We start from the raw sequence: 24,023 nt of genomic DNA on the forward strand, positions 1-24,023 counted from the left end.
TAAACAAGAAATCATTGGATCTTGTACTAAAGGCAATGTAATAATCATGGGGTCTTTAATCTTCATATGGACTGAACAAGTCAAATTGACAAACGTGGTCTGGAATATGAGTTTGTAGAATGCTTTTGTGAAGTTTCTTGAAACCATACATTGTGGAACCAACTATGGATAAAGCTTTTTTAGATCAAGTGTTCTGCAATGAGGCAGGGTTAATTAGTAATCTCATAGAAAAGGATTCGCTGGGAAACACTAATCATAATACAATTGAATTTCATGTTAAGATTGAAAGCAACATACTCCAATCACAAACAAGAATCTGAAACTTAAACAAAGCCAATTACATAGGTATGAGGGGAAAACTGGCTAAGGCTGATTGGGTAAATAGACTAAAAGATATGGAGATAAATGAACATTTAAAGAAACAATTCAAAATGTTCAACAAAAATACATTCCATTGAAAAACAAAAACTTAGCAAGAAAGACCCATCCGTGGCTCACTCAGGAATTAAGGGTAGTATTAGATAAAAAGAAGAAGCTTATAATGTTGCAAAGAATACTAGTCAGTCTGAGGAAAGGGAGTATTTTGGAAACCAGCAAAGGGCTACCAAACCATTGGCAAAAAGGGAAAAAGTAGTGTTTGAGAGTAAACTAGCCAGGAATATGAAAATAAATTGTTAGAGCTTTTACAAGTATGTAAAAAGGAGAATAGAACGTAAGAAATAGGAGCAGTAGGCCATTTGACCTCTCAAGCCTTTTGCACCATTAAATAAGATCATGGCTGCTCTGATTGTGACTTTAACTCCACTTTCCTGCCTGATAACATTTGACTCCCTTGTAAATCAAAAATCTATCTAACTCAGCCTTGAATTTATGCAAAGATCCAGCCCCCACTGCTCTCTGGGGTAGAGAATTCCAAACATTAAAGACCCTCTAAGAGAAGAAATTTCTCCTCATCTCTGTCTTAAATGAGAGATCCTTTATTGTGAAACTGTGCTCCCTAGTTCTAGATTTGTCCAAGCAGGGAAACATCCTCTCAGCATCCACCGTGTTAAGTCCCTCCACCAGCATTGCCCCCAACAGAATCTTAAATGTTTGAATAAGATCATCTCTCATTCTTCTAAACTCCAATGAGTATAGGCCCAACCTGCTCAACCTTTCCTCATAATACAATCCTTCATCCTAGGAATCAACATAGTGAACCTTCTTGGAACTGCCCCCAATGCAAACGTATCACCCCTTAAATAAGATGACCAAAACTGTACACAGTACACTAGTTATGGTCTCACCAATGTCCTATACAGTTGTGACAAGCGTTCTTTTATGCTCCATTCTTCTTGCAATAAAGGCTAACATTTTATTTGCCTTCCTAATTACTTGCTGTATCTCCATGTTAACTATTTGGAATTCATATTCAAGGGCACCCTGTTCTGCAGCCTCTCTCTATTTAAATAATATTCTGCTTTTCTATTCTGATTTTCTAAATGTTCTGCTAGTACTTCCTTAATAATGGATTCCAGCATTTTCCCAATGACAGATGTTAGGCTAACTGGTCTTTAGTTCCTGCTTTTTGTCTCCCCCCTTTCTTGAATAGAGCTATTATATTTGTGGTCTTCCAATCTACTGGGACCTTTTCAGAATCTTGGGATTCTAGTAGCTAAAATAAACATTGGTCCCTTAGAGGCAGAGACAGGATAAATTATCATGGGGAATGATGAAATGCAAAGGTATCTGGGTCTTTATTGCAAAGGGATTGGAGTAAAAGGATAAAGATGTTTTGCAATAGTCGTACATGGTTTTGGTGGGACCACATCTGGAATAATGTGAGCAGTTTTGGTCTCCATATTTAAGGAAGGACATACTTTCATTGGAGATGGTACAGTGAAGATTTACTAAATTGGTTCTTGGGATGACAGGACCATTCTTGATGAGAGGCTGAGTAAATTGGGTTTATATTCTCTGGAGTTTAGAAGAATGAGAGGTGATCTCATTGAAATATATAAGATTCTGATGGGTCTTTTGACAGGGTAGACACAGATTGTTTCCCCTGGCTAGGGAACTGTGAACCTGGGGGCACAATCTCAGGGTAAGGGGCCCAATCATTTAGGTCTGGGATGAGGACAAATGTCTTCATTCAGAGGGTTATGAATCTTTGGAATTTTCTACTCCAGAGGGTTTTGGATGCTCTGTTGTTGAATATATCTAAGGTTAGGATAGACAGATTTTTGGTCTCTAGGGAGTTAAAGGATATGGGAAACAGGTGGGAAAGTGAAATTGAAGCCAAAGATCAGCCATGATCATACTGATTGGTGGAACAGGCTTGATGGCCTATGCCTGCTCCTATTTGTTATGTTCTTATGTGAGGAGAGTAATCAAGGAGATAAGGCCAATGAGGAAGTAGCAAGACTCAATGCCAAACTCTGTGGATTCAAAGTCTGAGGGCTCCATGAGAAAGGGAGTAAGGAATTCAACAGTTTTCTGGCCCTGGGTAAGAATGAATTGGAACGCTGTGATGGGTCTAGATTTGCACAGAGAAAGAGTGAGTCAGCTGAGGGATATGGAGCTTTTGAGAAGAATGTTGAATTAGACCTTGACCCCTGAGCCAGAAATCTCTTGCCCCATTGAAGGGCCTGGCTAGGGAAGGGTTTGAGCTACTCAACTGTGAGCTTCAGATCATTGACTGAGAGGAGCGATGGTTCTTAGTAGCTCTTATCTATGGATTGCTTTGCTACTGCACATATTGTGAGAGAGAAGCAGTCCAATCTGGTCTGAACATGTTGTATTACCAAGATCACTCAGCTCACAGAACGCTTTGCTTCTTGTTTGCAGGCGCAAGAAGGAGATCAATGAGCAACATATTCAGATGTCAGTGAAATTTTTCAAGCTGGTATGTGGCATTGCTCAGATGGGATTACAGTTTGCTCCACCATCAACAAACCAAAAAGGAGAAAATAAAAGCACTAGAAAGGCAATTTAGCCCATTGAGCCCATCATGCTACTCAATGCCAGTTGCACCGTACAACAATCCCACTCCCAAGTAAGAATCCCACTCCCCAAATAAGAAACTGACTCCAAAAACAATTATCCCAATCTCCCAAAATACCAACCTCACTCCCCTAACCAACAATCCCACCCTCCCAACCAACAATCCCACCCCACCAACCAACAATCCCACGCTCCCAACCAACAATCTCACTCCCTCAACCAACAATCCCACTCCCCCAACCAATAATCTCACTCCCACAAACAACATTCCCACTCCCCCAATCAACAATCCCACTTCCCCAATCAACAATCCTGCTCCCGAAATAAGAATCTTACCCCCAAAACAATAATCCCACTCTCTCAAAACAATGATCCCATCCCCCCAAAAAACAATCCCAATCTCCTAAACAACATTCCCACTCCAACAAACAACATCCTCACTCCCAAACACCGATCCCATTCCCAAACATTGCCACTTCCCAAACACCAATCCTGCTCCCCAACAATCACACTTCCCAAATAACAATTCCACTCCCCAAAACAACATTCCAACTCCACAGCCAACAATCTCACATCCCCAAACAACACTTCCACTCCACTTATTATATTTCCTTATTATTGCAGGCTTTAGTGAATCAGTCGAATGATGAGAGCAAACTTGAAGAACAACACTCTGCTAAATTAGAGGAAATTAAGGAAAAGGAAAAAGAGGTAACAGACCTACCCTGGGATGTTGGATGGGGTACAGTGTGTGTGAGAGGGTGGGTGGCTGGTGGGGTACAGTGTGTGTGAAATGGTGGGGAGTTGGATGGGGTGCTCCTCAGAAACTGAAGCAGTCCATGTCCAAATGCAGCAAGACCTGGACAATATCCAGGCTTGTGCTGACAAATGGCAAGTAATATTCGCGCCACACAAGTGTCAGGCAATGAACATTTCCAACAAGAGAGAATCCAACCATCACCCCTTGATATTCAATGGCATTCTCATCACTGAATCCCCCACTATCAGCACCCTGGGGGGGTTACCATTGACCAGAAACTGGACTGGACTAGCCATATAAATACCGTAGCTACAGGAGCATGCTCTTCCATTACCTTACTGATGGTCAAGAGTAAATTGATGAGGCGGTAATTGGCTGGGTTGGATTTGTCCTTTTTGTGTACAGGACACACCTGGGCAATTTTCTTCATAGCTGGGTAGATGCCAGTGTTGTAGCTATACTGGAACAGCTTGGCTAGGGGTGTGGCAAGTTCTGAAGCACATGTCTTCAGTACTATTGCCAGAATGTTGTCATGGCCCATAGCCTTTGCAGTATCCAGTGCCTTCAGCCGTTTCTTGATATCACATGGACTGAATCGAACTGGCTGAAGGCTGGCACCTGTGATGCTGGGGACCTCCGGAGGAGGCCGAGATGGACATCAGCACATCTGGCTGAAGATTGTAGCAAATGCTTCCACCTTATCTTTTGCACTGATGTGCTGGTCTCCCCCACCATTGAGAATGGGGATATTTGTGGAGCTTCCTACTCTAGTGAATTGTTTAATTGTCCACCACCAGTTATGACTGGATGTGGCAGGACTGCAGAGCTTAGACAGAGCTAAGCAATCCCACAGCCAACGAATCAAATCTATCACTTGCTACTTATGCTGTTTGGCACACAAATAGTCCTGTGTTATAGCTTTACCAGGTTGACACCTCATTTTTAGGTATGCCTGGGGCTGCTCCTGGCATGCCCTCCTACACCCTTCATTGAACCAGTGTTGATCCCCCAAATTGATGGTAATTGTAGAGTGGGGGATATGCTGGGCCATGAGGTTACAGATTGTGTTTGAGTATAATTCTGCTGCTGCTGATGGCCCACTGTACCTCATGGATGCCCAGTCTTGAGTTGCCAGATCTGTTTGAAATCTATCCCATTTAGCACGGTGGTAATGCCACACAACACGATGGAGGGTATCCTCAACGTGAAGGCGGGACTTCATCTCCACAATGACTGTGCGGGAAGGGAATTCGATGGGGCACAGAATGTGTGTATGTGTGTAAGGGTAATGAGTTTGATAGGGCACCATATGTGTTTGTGTGTCTTTGTGTGTGTAAGTATGGGGAATTTGTCGGGGCTCGGGTATGTGTGTTAAAAGGTTGGGGAGTTGGGAGTTTGATAGGGTACATTGTGTGTGAATGGGTGGGAAGTTGGATGGGGTACAGTGTATGTGTGTAAGTGTGGGGAGTTGGATGGGGTACAGTGTGTGTTAAAAGGGTGGGGAGTCGGATGGGGTACAGTGTAAGTGTGGGGAGTTGGATGGGGTACAGTTTGTGTTGAAAGGATGGGGAGTTGGATGAGATACAGTGTGCGTTGAAAGGATGGGGAGTTGGATGGGGTGAAATTTGTGTTAGGGATGGGGAGTTGGCGTTCAGGAACTTTTTATTGTGAAGCTGGTTTAGTTTTTTTTCTAGGAGCCTTTGTAAACTTTTACCCCTTTCTAATGTGTGCTGAAGTCTCACAGCACATATATCAGAAATTTGCAGACTGCAGTTAAATATAGCAATAACAGTGAAGTTCATACCAGGTAATACTGACAATACTGTGCCACACCATAAACCAAGCAAATGGTTTGGTTCAACCCTGTACCAAATGTTTAATTTCTGTGTATTGCTGGTAGCGCTCTCTCCTCTGAGTCAAAAACTTGTGGCTTCCAGCACTTGGGATGGGATTTTCTGGTCTCGCCCATGATGGGACCGGAAGTTCCTGCCCAAAGTCAATGGTCCACTTGATGCTCCATCAAATTTACTGTCCCGCCTGCGACAATTCCCACGGGACCAGAAAATTTAGGCTTTGAACACAATAATGTTAGCTGACACTCCAGTGCAGTACTGACTGAGTGCTGTAGTGTCAGAGGTGACATCTTTAAGGTGTTAAACCAAGGTTCTGATCCGTGCATCTATTTGAAGGAAGAAAAACTTTCATGACCTGAGGATATCCAAAAGCTTTTACAGCTAATGAATTACTTTTGAAATGTAGTCACTATTGTAATGTAGGAAACATGGCAGCCATTTTTTGCGTAGCTAGCTCCCACAAACAGCAGTGGGGCAATTACCAAATAATCTGTTTTAGTGATGTCAGCTGAGGGATAGATATTGACCAGGACACTGAGGAGATCTCTGTTGCTCTTTGAAACAGTGCTATGGATTCTTCCATGTCCATCTGAGAGGTCAGACAGGGTCTGGGTTTAATGTTTCATTTGAAATTAGGCATTTTCACCAGTGCAGCAGTCACTCAGTACTGAAGCAGAGAGAATTATCCAGGGCAACATCACCCACAACAGTTTAACTGGTCCCTTGAGTATAGACAATTAAAGGGTGATCTACTTAAGGTGTTTCCCACGATTAAAGGATTTGATGAAGTAGATAGAGAAAAACTATTTCCTCTGGTGGGGGAGTCCAGGACAAAAGGAGTTAAAATTAGAGCTAGGCCGTTCAGGGGTCATGTCAGGAAATACTACTTCACACAAAGGATAGTAGAAATCAGAACTCTCCTCCTCCAAAATACTGTTGAAGACATGGGGGGAGGGGAGGCAGAGGTCAATTGAAAATTTCAAAACTAAAGTTGATAGACTTTTGCTAAGTGAGGGTATTTTGTTTCATGGACCAAGATGGGTGGATAGAGTTAATATACAGATCAGCCATGATCTGATTGAATGGCAGAACCGGCTCGAGGGGCTGAATGGCCTCCTCCTGTTCCTATGTTGCTATGGTCACTCATACCTTTGCTTCTGCAAATGTGCTGTGAGCCTTTTCCTTCACTCCACACAAATTCAGAGTATGTGGAACACTTAGACATGTTGTGGGACTGCATAAATGAGCAAATTGTTATCCAAGCGCAGCAGGTTTGCATTGACAATGCTAGAGGGCCTCAGGCATAACTACACACTCACCCAAACCATAACAAATCTGAGCCAGCACACAGGATTAGGGTAAAGACCCCTGTTTGGGCCACCATTCATCTGTTTTCCTTTCCTTGTTTTCCATGATATTCAGTACCAGCAGGACTCCCAGAATGAGTATGAGGTAAAAATGAGGGACTTGCCACAAGTGGTGGCGGAGCTGAGCAAGTCAATCATCGCCACCAGGTTCACGCTGGAGCTGCAGGATCAAGGGAAAGATGTGATAGAATCAAAGGCAAATGAATTGCCTCCCACTAATGAGATGACGGAGAACCCACCATGCAATGCAACTAACGAGGCTAAGGACAACCTGGAGGATCTTATCGCTGAGCTATAACTTAGTTATAAGCTGCCAATAACACCAGTAAACCCTGCACCAGAGATGGCCTATCCTGTGTGCAGAACTGGCACTGGGTCGTGGTCGGCAGAAAAATGGGCTCAGCAGTTTCACTCAGTACTTTCCACTGGTGCAAGGCAGCACATGCTCACTTGCTGATTTGGTATTGTACTTTGCATAGTCTCACTTGTTAGCATGCACACATCCAGTCAGGGATTGGCATCGTTTAAGGATGGGTTGTCAGAAAAGTGCTTCATATTCCTGTCTATCTGTGGTTTGCATGACATTCCTTCTTCCATAGTTGGAAGTCTCTCTTGTAAAGCTTTGCATTCAATCAGCAGCTCCTTGTGTGTCAGGAAATTTTGTTCTCCTTTTACCTTAACACTAACCCATTGACACTGGACATGTTACAGTAACACCACACATCTTGGTAATGTTAGAGATCATAAAATTATTAATGTAGAAAGTTATAAGACAGTTATGTCTGTTATCTCTTTCCTTTGACACATTTCCTCTGCCTTTTTATAACAGTAGCAGGAGAATGGAATTAAGGAGAGAGCTCGTTTGCAGAGTAGGCACAGTGTGATGAGCCATATGTCTGTTTCTGTGATCTAAAATTCGGCAGTTCAATGAAATTTTAATGTGTTTGTAACAGGCTGTCCTTTTTAGGTTCACGATTCAGTCAATTTCCTTTGAATCCTAACCATAAAGCAAAACTATTTCCACCTATTCTTGGAACATTCACTTGGAGGGGTTTTCTGCTTTGCATATCTGGATCGCATGGTAATTTTTCAAGACATTAGAGGTAAAAGTTAAGGTGCAGCAGCTTGATGACTGACCTCGTGGACCTTTCCACAGGCAGTGTCCCTGGGTGCAAATGTGTATCATTGAGGATTTATTATGATAGGAATTGTGTGTTCACTGTAGCAGCAATGATCCGTCTCTATGAAACCAGCCTGTTGTACTAGAAACACTGGACTATGTGTAGAAATTGGGGTAGGGATAAGGCCTTTGTGGCACCACTGGTTATAAATAATCTTGAGTAGGTACTTCTCTCTGAATCAGTTTACCATGGTTCTCTGGAAATTATTAGTTGCGAGTTGTGTAGAAAATGATTACAGTACATTTAAAATGACTTAGACTACAGCCTGAGTGAATAACACCTGCAGATGCTTTTGACAATAAAAATGTGAGCATTCTCTACTTCAGATGTGTGTTTTTTTGATATGAGAGACTACTGATTTATTAGGTTACCCATTGCAGTCTTGAATGGGTCTGCTGGGAGGCATACACCCCGGGCACAGTCCATCGTCTCTCGAGATGGACGGATGTCTACTACTGGGGGCAGCGCAAGCTCACAGCCAATGCCAGCAGATTGAATGGTCTGAAATTTGGGATTCAACATTAACTGGCACCATCTGACCGTCTTGGTTCTGGGTTATTAATGTTAACAGAGTAGTTGATGGGCAGGAGGTTGGGTCAAATTACAAACATGAATCGAAGATGTCAGTGACACCAGCAAGCATCGATCAATGGGCATGGGGAGGGGATGTTCCTAATTGCTAATCTGACATCTCCTGGGGATGCTTTGCTCTGACCATCATTGAACAGGTACAAGCAGAGATAGTGGGAGTGAAATACGTCTTTGCCAGTACAGTGAATCGGCAACTCATCTCACATTGCAGATCACTTCCTTTTCCATTGAAGACATTGAATCAGGTTGCCCATTCACCATCAGCCCATATCACACAACTCACACTTTTACCCCCAGTGTTACTCTGAGGCTCAGGGACACTATACTTCTTCCCCCAGAGGAACTTTTGTTATGTTCTCTCAGTCTGTGGCCATCGCTGCCAAGACCCATTTAATGCACATCTCCAGAAACTGAACTGGACAAGCCATGTAAATACTGTGGCTACAAGGGCAGGTCAGAGGATAGGAATCCTGCAGCAAATAACTCACCTCCTGACTCCCCAAAGTCCATCATCTACAAGGCACAAGTCAGGAGCGTGATGGACTGCTTCCCGCTTGCCTGGGTGAGTGCAGCTCCCACAACACTCAAGAAGCTTGACACCATCCAGGACAAAGTAGCCCGCTTGATTGGCATCCTATCCACAAACATTCACTCCCTCCACCACCGACAAGCAGGTGGCAGCAGTGTGTACCATCTACAAGATGCACTGCAGGAACTCACCATTGTTCCTTCCAAACCCACACTACCATCTAGAAGGACACCACTACCTGCAAGTTTCCCTTCCATCCTGACTTGGAAAAATATCACCGTTCCTTCATTGTCACTGGGTCAAAGTCCTGGAACTCGCTCCCTAACAGCACTGCCGATATACATATACCACATGGTTCAAGAAGGCAGCTCACCACCACCTTCTCAAGGGCAATTAGGGATGGGCAATAAATGCTGGCCTAGTCAGTGACACCCACATCCCATGAATGAATAAAAGAGAAGTTACCACTGAGACGGTGATGGTGCATCTTTTCCTTGACCCACTGCATTACGTGTTATGAAAGTGCTCCAACATTGCTGTTAGGTAGAGTTTTGCAGGAAATTGGCCCAGTGACGATGAAGGAACAGTGATGTATTTCCAAGTCAGGATGGTATATGACTTCGAATAGAAGTTGCAATAGATGGTGCTGCCAAACATTGCTACCTTTGTGGTTATGGGCCCAGGAGGTGCTGCGAAAGAAAACTTGGTGAGTTGCTGCAATGCAATCGGATTGCATTAAATCAGATGTACAGCAACTACAAAGGCAGTGGAGGAGACAGATAATGAGTTCAGTGCTTCAATCAAGTTAATTACCCTGTCGTAGATGGTGCTGAGGTTCTTAGGTATTGTTGTAGTCACACCCATCAGAGAGAGCGGTGAGTATTCCACCAAAGACTTGAACTCTACAGATGGTGAAGCTTTGAGGGGTCAGGAGGTGAGCCACTCATCATAACAGTACCAGCCTGTGCCCTCCTTTCGTAGGCATGGTGTTAATATGGCCAATCCAGTTCAGTTTCTGGTCAATGGCAACCCTCAAGATGTTGATGGTGAAGGGCTTACTGATGGTTGTGGGAGATGGTTGGACTTTGTGTAGATTGGATAGTCATTACTTCGCACTTATATGACACAAATGTACTTGCTGTGTGTCAGCTCAAGCCTGGATGTTATCTGGGTTCTGCTGTAGTTTGGTATAGGCTGCTTCATTATCAGAGGACTGGTAAATGGAGCTGAACACTGAAGAGTTGTTTACTCTTGTGAGGAAGAGAAGATGAATATATGCTTCCTTTCGAGCTGCTGCAGTGATATCCTGGGTCTGTAATAATTAGCCTCCAAAAACAAAATACATCCTTCTTTGTATCAGGTATGGGTCAACCGCTGGAGGATTTTCTACTGGAAAATGATCATTCCAACCCCCAAATGAAGGTCAGTGAGAGATGCTAATGGTCAGTGTCAAGGATCTCAATGACCAAAAGGATCCACCGTTTTTATAAACTTTTAGAAATGACCGGTTAGTCCTCAGCTAGAATCATAGAATGATACAGAACAGAATGAGACCATTCAGTCCATTATGTTGGTTTTGGCTCCTTGGGAGAGCTCTGCAATTAATCCCATTCCATGGAACTTTCCCCATAACCATGGGCAGAATTTTCAGGTCCGAGTGCGGGGGCAGGCCCGTCACGCCGACACATCAAATGACGTGTGACGGCGTCAGGCTTGCGTCCCGACATCACCGTGCGCCAGTGCAACATTTCAGAAGGCGGGCACGCTATGAGTTCCGAAGTGTGCCCACCATTAATTAATGGACCAATTAAGCCACTTGAGGCAGCAATTGACAACGATTTTTCACAGCCCGTGCGATTTTCAGTGCGTCGCACGAGCGCAACGGGCGGGTGGGTACGCCACATTTTTAAAAGCCTGATCCACGGACAGGATAAGAGGGGTGAGTGGGCTCGCTAATGTGAGTTGTTAGTAATTTAGTTTTTAAACTTACTGCTACTCGCTTGTGTGAGCCGGGCAACTTCAATTCTCTTCAGAGCTGCTTTGACAGAAAGAACACGTTTCAGTTGAGGACTCTGGAGGAATCATAACACTTGGAGGCTTGCAGGCATCAGACAGCCTTCCCTTACCCTGGGAATGGAGATTGTGCTCTCCACTGGAGGCACTTCCTCTGAGGAGGGAGGGCCAGAAGGGGGAGGAGGCCAGGGGTCCATATTCAGCCTCCAGGGGAGCCGCCTTTGGGAAGAGAGGCGCAGGCACAAGGGATGCAGGGCCAACAGGAAGTGCAAGGTGGAAGGGGCCACAGAAGACGCCACTATCCTGCTGCCAGGGTTTACAGGCGGCGATGCAGCTACCTCAATATGAGGTGCAGTGCCAAAGGAGGCACCGTCTCTCAAGGGAGACAGTGACCTCCATCTGTCAGATGATCGGCGCTGAGATCAGCTCCGACTGCGTGGGTGGACACCCCAAGCCAGTGGCGCTGAAGGTCACGGTTGCTCTCAACTTCTATGCCTCTGGCACTTTCCAGGGGTCAGTGGGGGATATTTGTGGAGTCTCCCAGTCAGCTGTCCACAGTTGTGTCAAGCTAGTGACAGACGCTCTATTCAGCCGTGCATTGACTTTCATTCACTACCGCTCGGACGAGGCTAGCCAGGCAGAGCGAGCCAGAGGCTTTGCAGCGATTATTGGGTTCCCCCGTGTCCAGGGTGCAATCAATTGCACACATGGCCATCAAGGCACCAGCAGGTGAGCTGTTCATCAACAGGAAGTGATTCCACTCCATGAACGTGCAGATAATGTGTGACCATAGGATGCAGATTCTGCAAGTCTGTGCAAGGTACCTAGGCAGCTCCCATGACGCCTACATCCTGAGGCACTCCCAGGTGCCGAGGCTCTTCAGTGCTTCTGCCCAGCTAGATGGACGGCTGCTGGGTGACAAGGGCTATCCCCTTAAAAGGTGGCTCATGACGCCTCTCTGCCATCCAAGAACAGAGGCCGAGCAGTGGTACAATAGGAGCCACGCCTTCACAAAGGCTGTGGTAGAGAGAACCATCGGTCTTCTCATGATGCGCTTCCAATGCCTGGACCATTCGGGGGCACACTCCAATACCTCCCAGATCGTGTGTCATTGATAGTGGTTGCATGCTGTGCTCCCCGCAATCTGGCGCTGGAAAGGGGGGAAGCAGTGGAGGAAGATGTAGACACAGATGCTCTGGCTGCAGATGATGAGTCCAGTGGTGAGTCTGAGGATGAGCATGCACAGGAGAACACTGAAGGGATAGACGCTAACCTGGGCAACCTCTAGGGAGGCAGGGAGGCTTTGATCCAACGCTCCTTCAGCGAGCGTACCAAAGATGAACCATCAACACATGCCAGGGCTGCAGGCTCCATACTCAACACCTGAGAGCAACATTTGCCTGATCAGCAACATTATGTGCCTTGTCAATAAAGGTCAATGACAAACAAGTCACTCATAACCTCATGGGTTTCCCTTCACCTGCAGAACTAACGAAGCACCCAGAGCCTTGTTGAGAACCAAAACATTTAATGATTGCCAACTTGCATACAGAAATCAAAGTGCATTAAAAGGTGTTGAACAACTTAAACGGAGGGCAAAAGAAAACCACCAGTGATAAGCCCGTGGTGTGCCTAAGGTGATTTACGTTTACGTTTGTGGGTGCTACGTCTAGGTGCTCCCCCCTCGCTGGCACCGGCATTGGAGACAGCCTGCTCACTCTGCTGTCCTGTTGGCCTTGATGATCTAGGCGGGTGTCTTCTGGCCCGTGAAGCCTGTGCAGGCCCCAACTGGGAGCGTCCAATGGCCGGCTGGTATCTCCCCAGTCGCCGCAGCCTCATCAGATGCCATGTCACTGGCAGAGGGGCGGAGGAGCTACAGCTGTCAACCGGAGCGCCCTGATAGGAGCCCGCTGAGACGCCGTGAGGTCGCTTTGGACCTCCCTGCTCACCATTGATGGACGGGGACCTAGCTGGAATACTGGGTGCCCAATCCATCTTCCACACTGACACTGACCAGCTGAGGTCAATGCCGATGTGAGGGCTTGCAGGTCCGAGCGCATCCCCAGGAAGCCCGATCTTATCTCCCAGTGGCACCCCAACCTCACCGCGGCCGGTAGACCTGGGCGCATGGCGCCTCTCCAGCTCAAGTATCTCCTGCTCGTATCTGGTGATGGTGAGAAGGTGGGGCTGCCCTCCGCCAGACTGCCGTCGCTCTGCATTATTGTGGGCTGTCTTCTACTGAAAGGAGAGAGGAACATTGATTAGTCCACCCAGTACCTGCATTGCCATTGCAGCATTGCCAACCCCACCTGAGTGAAATATTGCAAGGCTTATCTGATTCATGACCCTGGAGCCACCATATACTCACCCCAAGCAGCCAGGACTGACCCCCCTTGCCCAGATGCTACCTCACATTTGCCACTCACACTCTAAGACCTTGCTCAAACCCACAAGCACTACCACCTAGAAGGACAAGGACAGCAGATAGATAGATACACCGCCACTCGAAGTTCCCCTCCAAGTCACTCAGCATCTTGACTTTGAAATGTTTTGGGGCTCCACCACTGTCTATAGGTCAAAATCCTGGAGCTCTCCCCCAAACACTACTGTGGGTGTTCCCGCACCATATGCAGCGGATGCAGAAGGTAGCTCAGCACCACCCTCTCAGGGGCAACTAGGAACGGGCAATAAATGCTGGTCCACCCAGCAAAGGCAACATCTCGTGAACGAATGAATGCAGAAACAAAATTCTGAGTTGGGGGGGGCCAACCTAACCACTGTGATAAGTGACCTATGCCAACACGGTACTCACCCTTCCCGATCGCAAGAGGTCATTAAACCACTTATGGTACTGTGCCCAGGTGAGTCTCACCACATCGTGGGAGCTGACCCTTTCTGCCATCTCCTCCCAGGCACATTTTGTTATGGAGGGGGGCCTTCTCCTCCTGTCCCTTGGCACAAGGATCTCACGGCATGCTGCCACCTCCTCAAGGAGGGCAGTGAGGCACTCATCCGAAAACCTCAGGGCCACCTGCCCCACTGACCTGCCCTCCCGCCTGGCCTGGTCTCCGAGAACGCTATCCAATATCCTCCTGTCCGACATCAGTGGCAGCCTTTGGAAGGCTGTCTGCACCGTTTTTGAATAGGCCGCCGGGTCACCATTGAACCCGGCGGTCATTAGCCTCCTGCTGCTGCCTGCCCCTCCCGCTGATCTCGGGAGCCGCGATTCACACTGGGCGGGCCTTAATTGCCCTGCCCGCGTAAAATGGTGGCGTGGAGCCGATTGCAGGCGGCGATAGGTTCCGCGTCCACTCCCGCCCACCATAAGTAAAATCCTGGCCATGTATTTTTTTTTCTCTTCAAGTGTCCATCCAATTCTCTTTTGAAAGTTACTATTGAAACATCTTCCACTGCTCTTTTAGGCAGTGCATCCCAGATCAGAACAACTCATTCAGGAAAAAAAATGTCTCCTCATGTCACTCCTGGTTCTTTTATCAATCACCTTAAATCTATGTCCTCTGGTTACCAATCATTCTGTCTGGAAAGAGTCTCCTTACTTACTCTATCAAGCCAGCTCATGATTTTGAACAGCACTATCAAATCTCCCCTTTAAACTCTCTCCGCATTATTGAAGTGTCTTATCCCTGGTACCATTCTAGAGAATCTTCTTTGCATCCTCTCCAAAGACTTGCTCAAGTGTGGTGCCCAGAACTGAACACAGTTGAGGGCTAACCAGTGTTTTATAAAGGTTTAGCTTAACTTCCTTGCTTTTGTATTGTATTAATAATGCCAAGGATCATATATGCTTTTTTAAACAGACTTCTCAACTTTTCCTGCCAGCTTCAAAGTTTTGTGTACATATTTGTACATATTAAAAAGTACCTGGATGAGCACTTGGCACGTCATAACATTCAAGGCTATGGGCCAAGTGCTGGTAAATGGGATTAGGTAGGTAGGTCAGGTGTTTCTCATGTGTCAGTGCAGACTCGATGGGCCGAAGGGCCTCTTCTGCACTGTGAGATTCTGTGATTTGTGTGCTGGTCCTGCAACCCCTTTAAAATGGTACTATTTGTTTTATACTGCCTCTCCTCATTCCTCCTACTAAAATGTATAATTTCACACTTCTCGGCATTAAATTTCATCTGCCATATGTCGGCCCAGTTCACCTACCTGTCTAAGTTTTGCTGTTATTAGTTCCTTCTTTGAGAACAAACCATGCTGCAAGGTGAACTGGAGACATCCAAGATCAGGGTATTGGCACCAGCTGGACCTGATCATCACCAGACATGACTCTCAGAACAGCAATCGCAACATATGCTGCTATCACTGCGCTGACTGTGATACAAATCACTCCCTGGTGTGCGTCAGGTTTAGGATGCAATCCATGAGGCTTTTTCATTCAAAGTCGAAATGCCATCCTGGTATCAACGTCAGCCATACTGCCTACCCAAATAAAAACCAACAGCTCCTCTATTTGATTGAACAGGCGCTCTCCAGCATTCTCAAGCAGAGTGCAGAAACGAAATGGAACATACTTCCAGACACCATCTAAAATACCGTACTCTCAACATATGGGAAGCAAGTACGGAAAAATGCTGACTGGTCCAAGGCTAAGATTGCTGAGATGAAACCTGTTAGTGAAGCAAAGCGACCCTCATTAATTACAAGTGAGATCTGAGCAGGAAGACTCTGAATGCACGAAAGGGTGCTCAAAGTAAAGTCCAACAGACTGCTAGGTGCTGCACAAATGATTACTGGTTACAACTTTGCCAGAATATCCAGATGTGCTTCAACACAGGGAATGCTAGGGGCGTTTATGAGGAGATCAAAAAGGCAACTAGTCCATCAGCAAAGAAAATGGCTCTATTGAAAATAAAGGCAGGGAAGTCATCAGCAACTCCTATAAACAATTGGAGAAATGGGTGGAACACTACCTTGAGTTGTAGTCTAGGTAGAACACGGTCACCAAGGAAGCTCTAGACACACCAGAAAACCTGCCTATCATGGCAGAGCTGAGTATCAAACCCACAGTGAAGGAGCTTAGCAAAGCTACTGACTTATTTGCCATGGGTAAAGCTCAAGGTGCTGACGTTATGTCACCTGAACTCATCAAGCATGGGAAACCAGCACTCCTGCAGCATCTGTCTCTGTCTCTGCTAGAGGGAAGGAGCAGTGCCCCAGGATATGTGTGATGCAAAGATTGTGACCCTGTACAAGAACAAGGGCCACTGCAGCGATTGCAAAATATATCGCGGCATCTCCCTGCTGAACATTGTGGGAAAACTATTTGCTTGTGTTCCCCTTGTTAGACTACTGATCCTGGCTGAATGCATCAACCCTGAATCCCAGTGTGGTTTCAGGACTGGAAGATCTACAAATGACATGGGGCGGAATCGTCCCAGATTTGCACTAAGTGCAGTAGTGGGCGAGTAAAATGATGTTTTTCCCGCCGGCCACGATGGCGGGTTTTCATGTCGTATCGTCCCGAAACCGCCACATTATTTATGCATTCCCAGGAAACACGCTTCATCCTGCCGGGCGCCATATTTAAAGCCCAGCCATGCGCACCACCAGCCCACGACTGCTGCAGGGACGATGTCCACGGATGTTCACGAAAGGCAAGAAGACTGCAGCCCCCAGGTTTAGCAGCGTGTCACTGGAACACCTTTTGGACGCCGTGGAGGCACGCCGGGATGTCCTGTACCCCTGCTCTGGCCGCAGGATGGGCAGTGGCGTCACCAACCAGGCTTGGGAGGAGGTGGCAGTGGTGGTCAGCACCAATGTCCTTCAAAAGAGGACAGCCACCCACTACCACAAGAGGATGAATGATCTCCTCTGTTCCGCCAGGGTAAGTCACTCTTCTTATCACTCTCAACTCACACACTCATGAACCCATCACACATCTACAGGGATGTCACTCACTGCCAGTTTAAGGGACATCACCATTCACCCTCTCACACTCACCGTCATTGTCCTCATCCTGTCCATGGGACCACTCAAAACTCAAAACCCACACATGCCAGGCATACTTATCATCTGGCCTGGCAGGCACCCTGCTTACACTTTCTTCATCTCTATTCATGTAGGACAAGCTGGCACACAAGAGGGAGAGGTCTTAGATTGGTGGAGGAATGCCTGAAATCAAGGTCCTCACGGACTTTGAAAACAGAGCTATCCAGCTGGCCAGCGGGGATCTGGACCAGTCCTGTGCTGACAGTGAGGTCAGCGGTGCTCTACCAAGTGAGGGTCCAGCAGTGCAACATCCATCAGACAACCATGCTGTGAGTGATGTGCCCTGTTTCACACGCTACTGCCATGCATTAATTATCTCCCCTTGCTTCCACAGGCACATCTGAGAAACAGCCGATGGAGTCCATGACCCAGGGCCTCCAATCAAGCGCCGAAGAAACCTCTGGAGAGGAATCTGGAGGCACCTTCCCTGAAGTCCCGTCACAGCGCTCACCCATACCTTCCACCTGTGCAGAGACACACACCTCGGCTGGACCTAGCTTTAGAGTAGCCCCAGGATCACAATCTGGTGAGCACATTGCACTGTCTGATCCACAGCAGGAAGCAGCAGGGACTTCCCAGGTGTCTGGCACTTGGCAGACTGCTGGGGCCAGAAATTTGCTGAGTCCAAGTCAGATGACGAGCCTCTGGACTCGGTCATGTCCCAGTTGCTGGAGCTGCAAATGCAAGCTCGGAAGGGGTGTCTGCTGCACTCCTCATATTGCAAGGCAGGTTGGAAGAGTCCATCCGCCTTCATTCTGAGGTGATAGTGCCGGCATACCAAAGCACCAAGGTCAACACTGGCAGGATGGCGGCCACCATGGAGACCTTGGTCCAGGACATCGCTCCTGCATTGCTGCACGGGCTCAACTACATCGCTGATGCCATAGTTGGCCTCCAACTGTGTGTACAGAGCTCGATCTCACCCCAGCTACCCCTTCTCCTCAAGGAGTCAGCTTGGGGCCATCGGGCACCCATAGGGAGGAGGATCAGCAGGTGCACAAACTGGGGCCATCCATCCAGCTGACTCCGGGAGTGTCCGGCTCATCCGAATCCCCTATTCCTGTGACCTCAGCAGCCCCAGTTCCACAGGCCATGGAGGGTGCCACTCCCACACAGCAAGACCTTGAAAGGGGGCCAGGGCCCTCCAGAGGATGCCCACCAAGGTCATCACAGACAGGGCATGGCAGTCAGCAGGCTGCCTCCACCTCCATTGTGGATGTCTGGGGAGCACCAAGACGTAGTGGCAGGGTTAGGAAAGTTAAGAAGAATTAGTTGCACAGCCTGGGCACGGGTGTTAATCACTTGTACATACTATTCACTATAGTCAATAAACTCTCAAAAATATCTCCCTGCCTATGGCTCCTTGTTCTGATGAGCAGTGTTTGTGTCACTCAGATGTGAAACCTTTCTGCACAAGTTAAAGGCAGGTGTCTCAGCCCAGGGCCTCTTCCCTGTGCTTTGTGCAGCCTTCAGACCAAAGTGTTGGTCTGGCTTCACACTCCTCTGGACACATTACTGATGCCTGCACCTCGACAGTGCTGGTCATTGCTGCCAGAATGTAGTGGGCAGGCGTCACAGAGTTCTGTCATTCCTTCTGTGTACTCTCAGCACCTTTAATGTGGGGCTGGCCCCCATCTCTTCAGCATCTGTGACCAGTGACACTGTGCTCCTGGAGGACTCAGTTGCTGAAGGTGGACAAAGGATCAGATGCTTCTAAAGTTTCATGGCTGCATCTCTATGATATGACCCTGATCACAGCAAGCTACCCTTGGCCAGACAGGAGTCAGACATTCTCAGAGGCTATGTGAAGATCTATGGAGTGTCCTCACTGCATGTCATCATCATCCTCCTGCAAACGAGTGACTATTAGGGCCTCCACTGCGTCTCCATGACAGGACCATTATCACAGAGAGTATGCGCGCTGCCATAAGCCAGACTGGAGTCAAACATTCACTGGTGCAATGTGAGGATTTATGAGGTATCCTCACTGCATGTCGTCATCATCCTCCACAAATCTAGCAGCTAGCAGGGCCTCCCGAGCGTGCCTCATCTCCATCATTATTGCCTTCAAGGACCTCCTCACCCTCATCCCCTACGGTGTTCTCCTCATCGGAGGAGACCTCCAATTCCTCCATCTCCTTCTCAGCCAGCTCCTCTCCCTGTTGCAGCGCCAGGTTGGAAAGGGCGCAGCAGCCGACAACGATGCGTGACACCCTCTGTGGGCTGTATTGCAGGGCTCTACCAGACTGGTCCAGGCCCCGGAACCTCATTTTCAGCATCCCGATGGTCTGCTGTACCAAGCTGCGAGCTGCAGCATGAGCCTCATGATACCTTCGCTCTGCTGTGGTCTGAGGCCGCCGCACGAGTGTCATCAGCCACACCCTCTGCGGGTAGCCCTTGTCCTCGAGGAGTCATCCCTGAAGCTTCTGTAGGCCCTGGAAGACTTCAGGGATCTGTGAATGACTGAGAACGTAGGGTTCGTGCACACTCCCTGGGAACTGTGCACAAACGTGCATGATGCATTTCTGGTGATTGCACACCAGCTGCACATTCAGCAAATGGAATCCCTTGCGGTTGATGTAGGTGACCACATGTTGCGATGGAGACCTGAGCACCACGTGAGTTCTGTCGATCACACTCTGTACTTGTGGAAACCCAAGATCTGGGCGAATCCAATCGCTCTCGCATCCTGGCTGACCTGGTCCTGGGAGAAAAGCACAAAGTTATATGCCCTCACAAAGCTGGCATCCATGACCTCGTGGATGCACTTGTGGGTGGAGGCTTGTGAGATCCCACAGAGGTCACCTGTAGAGCCCTGAAAGGAGCCACTGGCGTAGAAATTGAGTGCCACTGTCGCTTTCGTGGCCACTGGCAGTGGATGGCCTCCAAGTCTCCATGGCGCCAAATTCTGCAGCAGGTGGCAGATGTGACTGACCAGTTCCCTAGACATGCGCAGTCTTCAGTGACACTGGTTCTTGGTCATCTGCAGGGATGAAAGGCAGCGTCTACAGACCCTGGGTGTCGCTAGGCGCTGACCAGTGATGGCTCGCTGTGGCTCTTCGGCAGCATGTGCGGGAGCCCCAGCTATCCCTTCTTCCAAGAGGGTGCTGCTTCTCCCTCTGCATAGCCAAGAGCATCAGTCACCGTCTCCTCCGTCATCTTCACTCTGTAGGCCATCAGGCAAACAGCTAATTCACCAGGCTCCATGCTCCTAATGTACTCCTCCTGCAGGATGAAAGACAGAGACACATGGGTTAGCATGGGTGTAAGACCATAAGACCATGTACTAAGAACCTCTTCTGGTTAAGTCTGAAGGGCTCTTATCACTTTCCGGAGAGTGCTGACCATCACTTGGATGGTCAGAGATCAGTGCGTTGCATGGCTACCCGAGACCACACCCACCTCCGCCCCACTCCACCTGATCAATTGGTTGCAGCTTTTCCATTGGACTGCATGCTGTGCTCTCAGCTCAGGTGCAGGCATTCTCCTAACTCGCACTGCAAGACAGCACTGTTAGCTTGAACCATCAGGGAGACTGGTCCAAACTGGGATGCTGACATTGCAAGGGGCTGTGAGCGCCTCCACCAGTGATTGCTCCATGGCCAGTCTTCGCAAGAAGATTGTACAATGTGTGCAGCTGTACAATTGTTCTGCAGTCCACTAAGACGCTCATGACATTGCAGTTTGTGCCGGGGGCAGGGGAGTAGAAAGCTCTGGAGCACTTGGTGGTACTTTGATGACTCTGTGTTGGTTGAGCGGGCAGATAAGCTAGAAGCCCGACTCCAATCATATTAATGGCTGTGCTTGAACTGTCTCAAGTTCAGAGGAATGGTCACTTTATATAAGGTGTTCCTAATGCGTGGCTGCTTCTCTCACCCACCCTACCCCCCCACCCTGAATGCTTGTGCACTACATTCAACTGCAAGGCAGCCCTTGCCCCTGCTGCGAAGCTGCCTCAACAGCAGGGCTGCCCTTGCCCTGTCTGCAAGTCACCTCAACCGCAATGAAGCCCTTGCCTCCCCCTCAAATCGCCTCAACGGCAGTGCTGCCCTTGCCCCCACCCCAACGCACCACAAGCTTGAAGTTCAACAAGCGACTCTGGCAAGAGCTGCACATCATTGCTGTGTCCTCGCCTCCGAGTTCCCCTCATAGTGCAGCCCGCCAAGTGCACACGTTTTATATGCTGTCGTGAAACACATCGGCATGCTTTCCTGTATCTTCCTCTGCAGCAAATAATACAGACTGTCATACCAGACTGGGGTTCCTGGGCCACACCAGGTGATGCTTAACACAGAGTTGACCACCAATGCGCAAACCATCATCTCACAAGGTGGAAAGCTGCCAGTGGATGGGAAGAAGAAAAGGGGGCTGCAATAGGGTAGGGCAGGTTGAATGACAAAAGAGTTCAGCGACGCCAAAGGGATGGTAATGGATCAAGTAAAGAAATAAAAAGTTGTGTCCAGAGGAGGAGGTGTAAATGCAGAATCAGGATCAGCTGCTGCCAGAAAGTCAAGAAATACAAGTTAAAAATCCTTTGGAGAATGGTCTTTGTAAGGGCTGTCACAGCTACGATGGTCGAGTGGCCCCTCCCCCAACACGCCCCCTCCCTCTCTCCCTCCCTCTAGTCCACACGCCGCTCCCCTCCCTTCTCCCCCTTCCCCACAAGCCCCTCCTCTCTCCCTCCCTCCCGCTCGCTCTGGGCGGTCTGATTCTGCGCATTGACCGCAGACGAAGAGGAACTACAACCTCCAGCAGGCAGCGCGGCAGCTTCCGGTGCGGAGGGGGCGGGGCTGGTGCTGGGCGTTTTTTTTTTGACGGCGAGAGGAGTGTGCTGAGTTGGTCAGAGGGAGAGTGAGTTGGGTGATAGGCACTATGTTCAGCTGGCTGGCCGGGCCTCAGGCCCGTGGGAAGGACTCGGCGGTGTTTAACACTGTGTCCGAGGGGTTGCGCTCCCTCTACAACAAGAGGCTGCAGCCGCTGGAGGATTACTACCAGTTCCATCACTTCCATTCGCCCGCCCTGGAGCAGGCCGACTTCGAGAACAAGCCCATGGTGCTGCTCATCGGGCAGTACTCCACCGGCAAGACCACTTTCATCAGGTAAATCCAAACAGGAGCTGCTGGAGCTACTCAGCAGGTCTGGCAGCATCTTTGGCGAGAAAAGCAGAGTTCATGTTTAAGGTCCGTGACCATCAATCAGGATTGGAAAAAGTTAGAAATGTAATATTTTTGAACAAGGGGAAGGGTGGCAAAAGAACAAAAAGGATAAGTCTGGGATCAGGTGGCGGACAGGAGCGATTAAATGACAGGGTTTCGCGATGCAAAACCAAAGGGCGTGGAAATGGGACAGTGATAAGGAAACTAAAGGTTTGCCTGGAGGATGTGTGACTGGCAGACTAGTTAACTGTCGTCCAAAAGTAAAGTCAATGAGAGAAACGAGAGTAAAAAGCAAACCTGCAAAGAAAAATGAAACCAGATGGGGGCAGAGGTTACAATCTAAAATTGTAGAACTCAAACATTAAATCTCAAAAGCTGTAAAGTACCTTATTGAGAGATGAAGCGTTGTTCTTCAGCCTTACGTTGAGTTTTACTGGGATAGTGAAGACAGGTCTATGTGGGAGCAAGGTGGAGAATTAAAATGACTGACGATCAGAAGCTTGGGGAAATTTGCAGTTTGATGATCTGACTGTAGAAGAGAACACATCCTGAGCAGCAAATGCAGTATCAGGGAAATATCTGAGTAGATTGCTGAAGAGGAGGAGGACATTCAATACCTTAAACCTGTTTTGCCATTCAATGAGATCATGGTGGCTCTGCATCCTAACCCCATATGGGACATATCTCTTGGTGAACAAAATCTATCAATCTCAGGTTAAAATTTACAATCTTGAATTGATTTAATTTCAACTTCCATTTGCGAAGAGTGGCCCAAACCTCTACCACTCTTTGTGTGAAGAAGTGTTTTCTAATTTCACTCCTGAAAGGTTTGGCTCTAATGTTTAGACTCCTAGCCTCTGCAACAAGGTTTCTCTCCATCTACCCTATTTGTTGCCTGTAATATCATGAAAACTTTGAAAGGTTAAGGGATGATTTGTTCAATTTCCAGGGAATTTAACCCTAGTGTGTGTAATCTTTCCTTGTAACTTAACCTTTGCAGTCTAGCATCGTTCTGGTAAATCTACACTGCACTCCAAGACTGATATATCCTTCCTAAGGTGTGTGATGTCCAGAACTGCTCACAGTACTCCAGGTGTGGGCTAACCAGGACTTTGTTTAGCTGCCCCCTTATATGCTAGCCCTTTGGATATAAAAGACAACATTCCATTAGACTTTTTGGTTATTTTCTGTACCTGATCATGACTTTTTTAATGACCTGTGCCCCCAAATCTCTTTGGACCTCCACTGTTTCTAGCTTTTCACCATTTAGAAAGTACCCTGTTCTATCTTTTTTAGGTCCAAAGTGGATGACCTCACATTTGCCTACATTGAAAACCATTTGCCTCAGTTTAGCCTGTTCATTTGATCAATCAATATTTCTTTGTAATTTTATGCTACCATCTGCACTGCTAATGAAGCTGCATATCATTGTGTCATCAGCTAATGTGACTTTCTATTCCATCATAAGTATGATGAATCGTTGAGGCTCCAACACAGGCCCTTGCAGGGCATCACTACAGTGAGGGGTGGTATTATAAATACTTAGGTTTGCAGTCAGGCAGATGCTGAGTAAATAGTC

The 24,023-nt window shown here is 47.7% G+C and overlaps 2 protein-coding genes across 2 annotated transcripts in view; both read left to right on the plus strand.

The window, feature by feature from the left end:
- The window catches only part of LOC144693541 (1-phosphatidylinositol 4,5-bisphosphate phosphodiesterase beta-2-like), a 151,285-nt gene extending 144,025 nt beyond the window's left edge, over positions 1–7,260 (plus strand). The window contains exons 29-31 of the mRNA XM_078563385.1: positions 2,827–2,884; positions 3,607–3,693; positions 7,018–7,260. Coding sequence (XP_078419511.1) covers positions 2,827–2,884; positions 3,607–3,693; positions 7,018–7,260 — 388 coding nt within the window. The remainder of the gene's footprint in view (positions 1–2,826; positions 2,885–3,606; positions 3,694–7,017) is intronic.
- A 14,850-nt stretch (positions 7,261–22,110) lies between these two features.
- Positions 22,111–24,023, plus strand: part of LOC144693252 (EH domain-containing protein 3-like) — a 59,838-nt gene continuing 57,925 nt past the window's right edge. The window contains exon 1 of the mRNA XM_078562923.1: positions 22,111–22,387. Coding sequence (XP_078419049.1) covers positions 22,161–22,387 — 227 coding nt within the window. The 5' untranslated portion in view covers positions 22,111–22,160. The remainder of the gene's footprint in view (positions 22,388–24,023) is intronic.

Source organism: Cetorhinus maximus, chromosome 18 (genome assembly GCF_964194155.1).
Source record: "Cetorhinus maximus chromosome 18, sCetMax3.hap1.1, whole genome shotgun sequence".
In the NCBI taxonomy this organism is placed as follows: domain Eukaryota; kingdom Metazoa; phylum Chordata; class Chondrichthyes; order Lamniformes; family Cetorhinidae; genus Cetorhinus; species Cetorhinus maximus.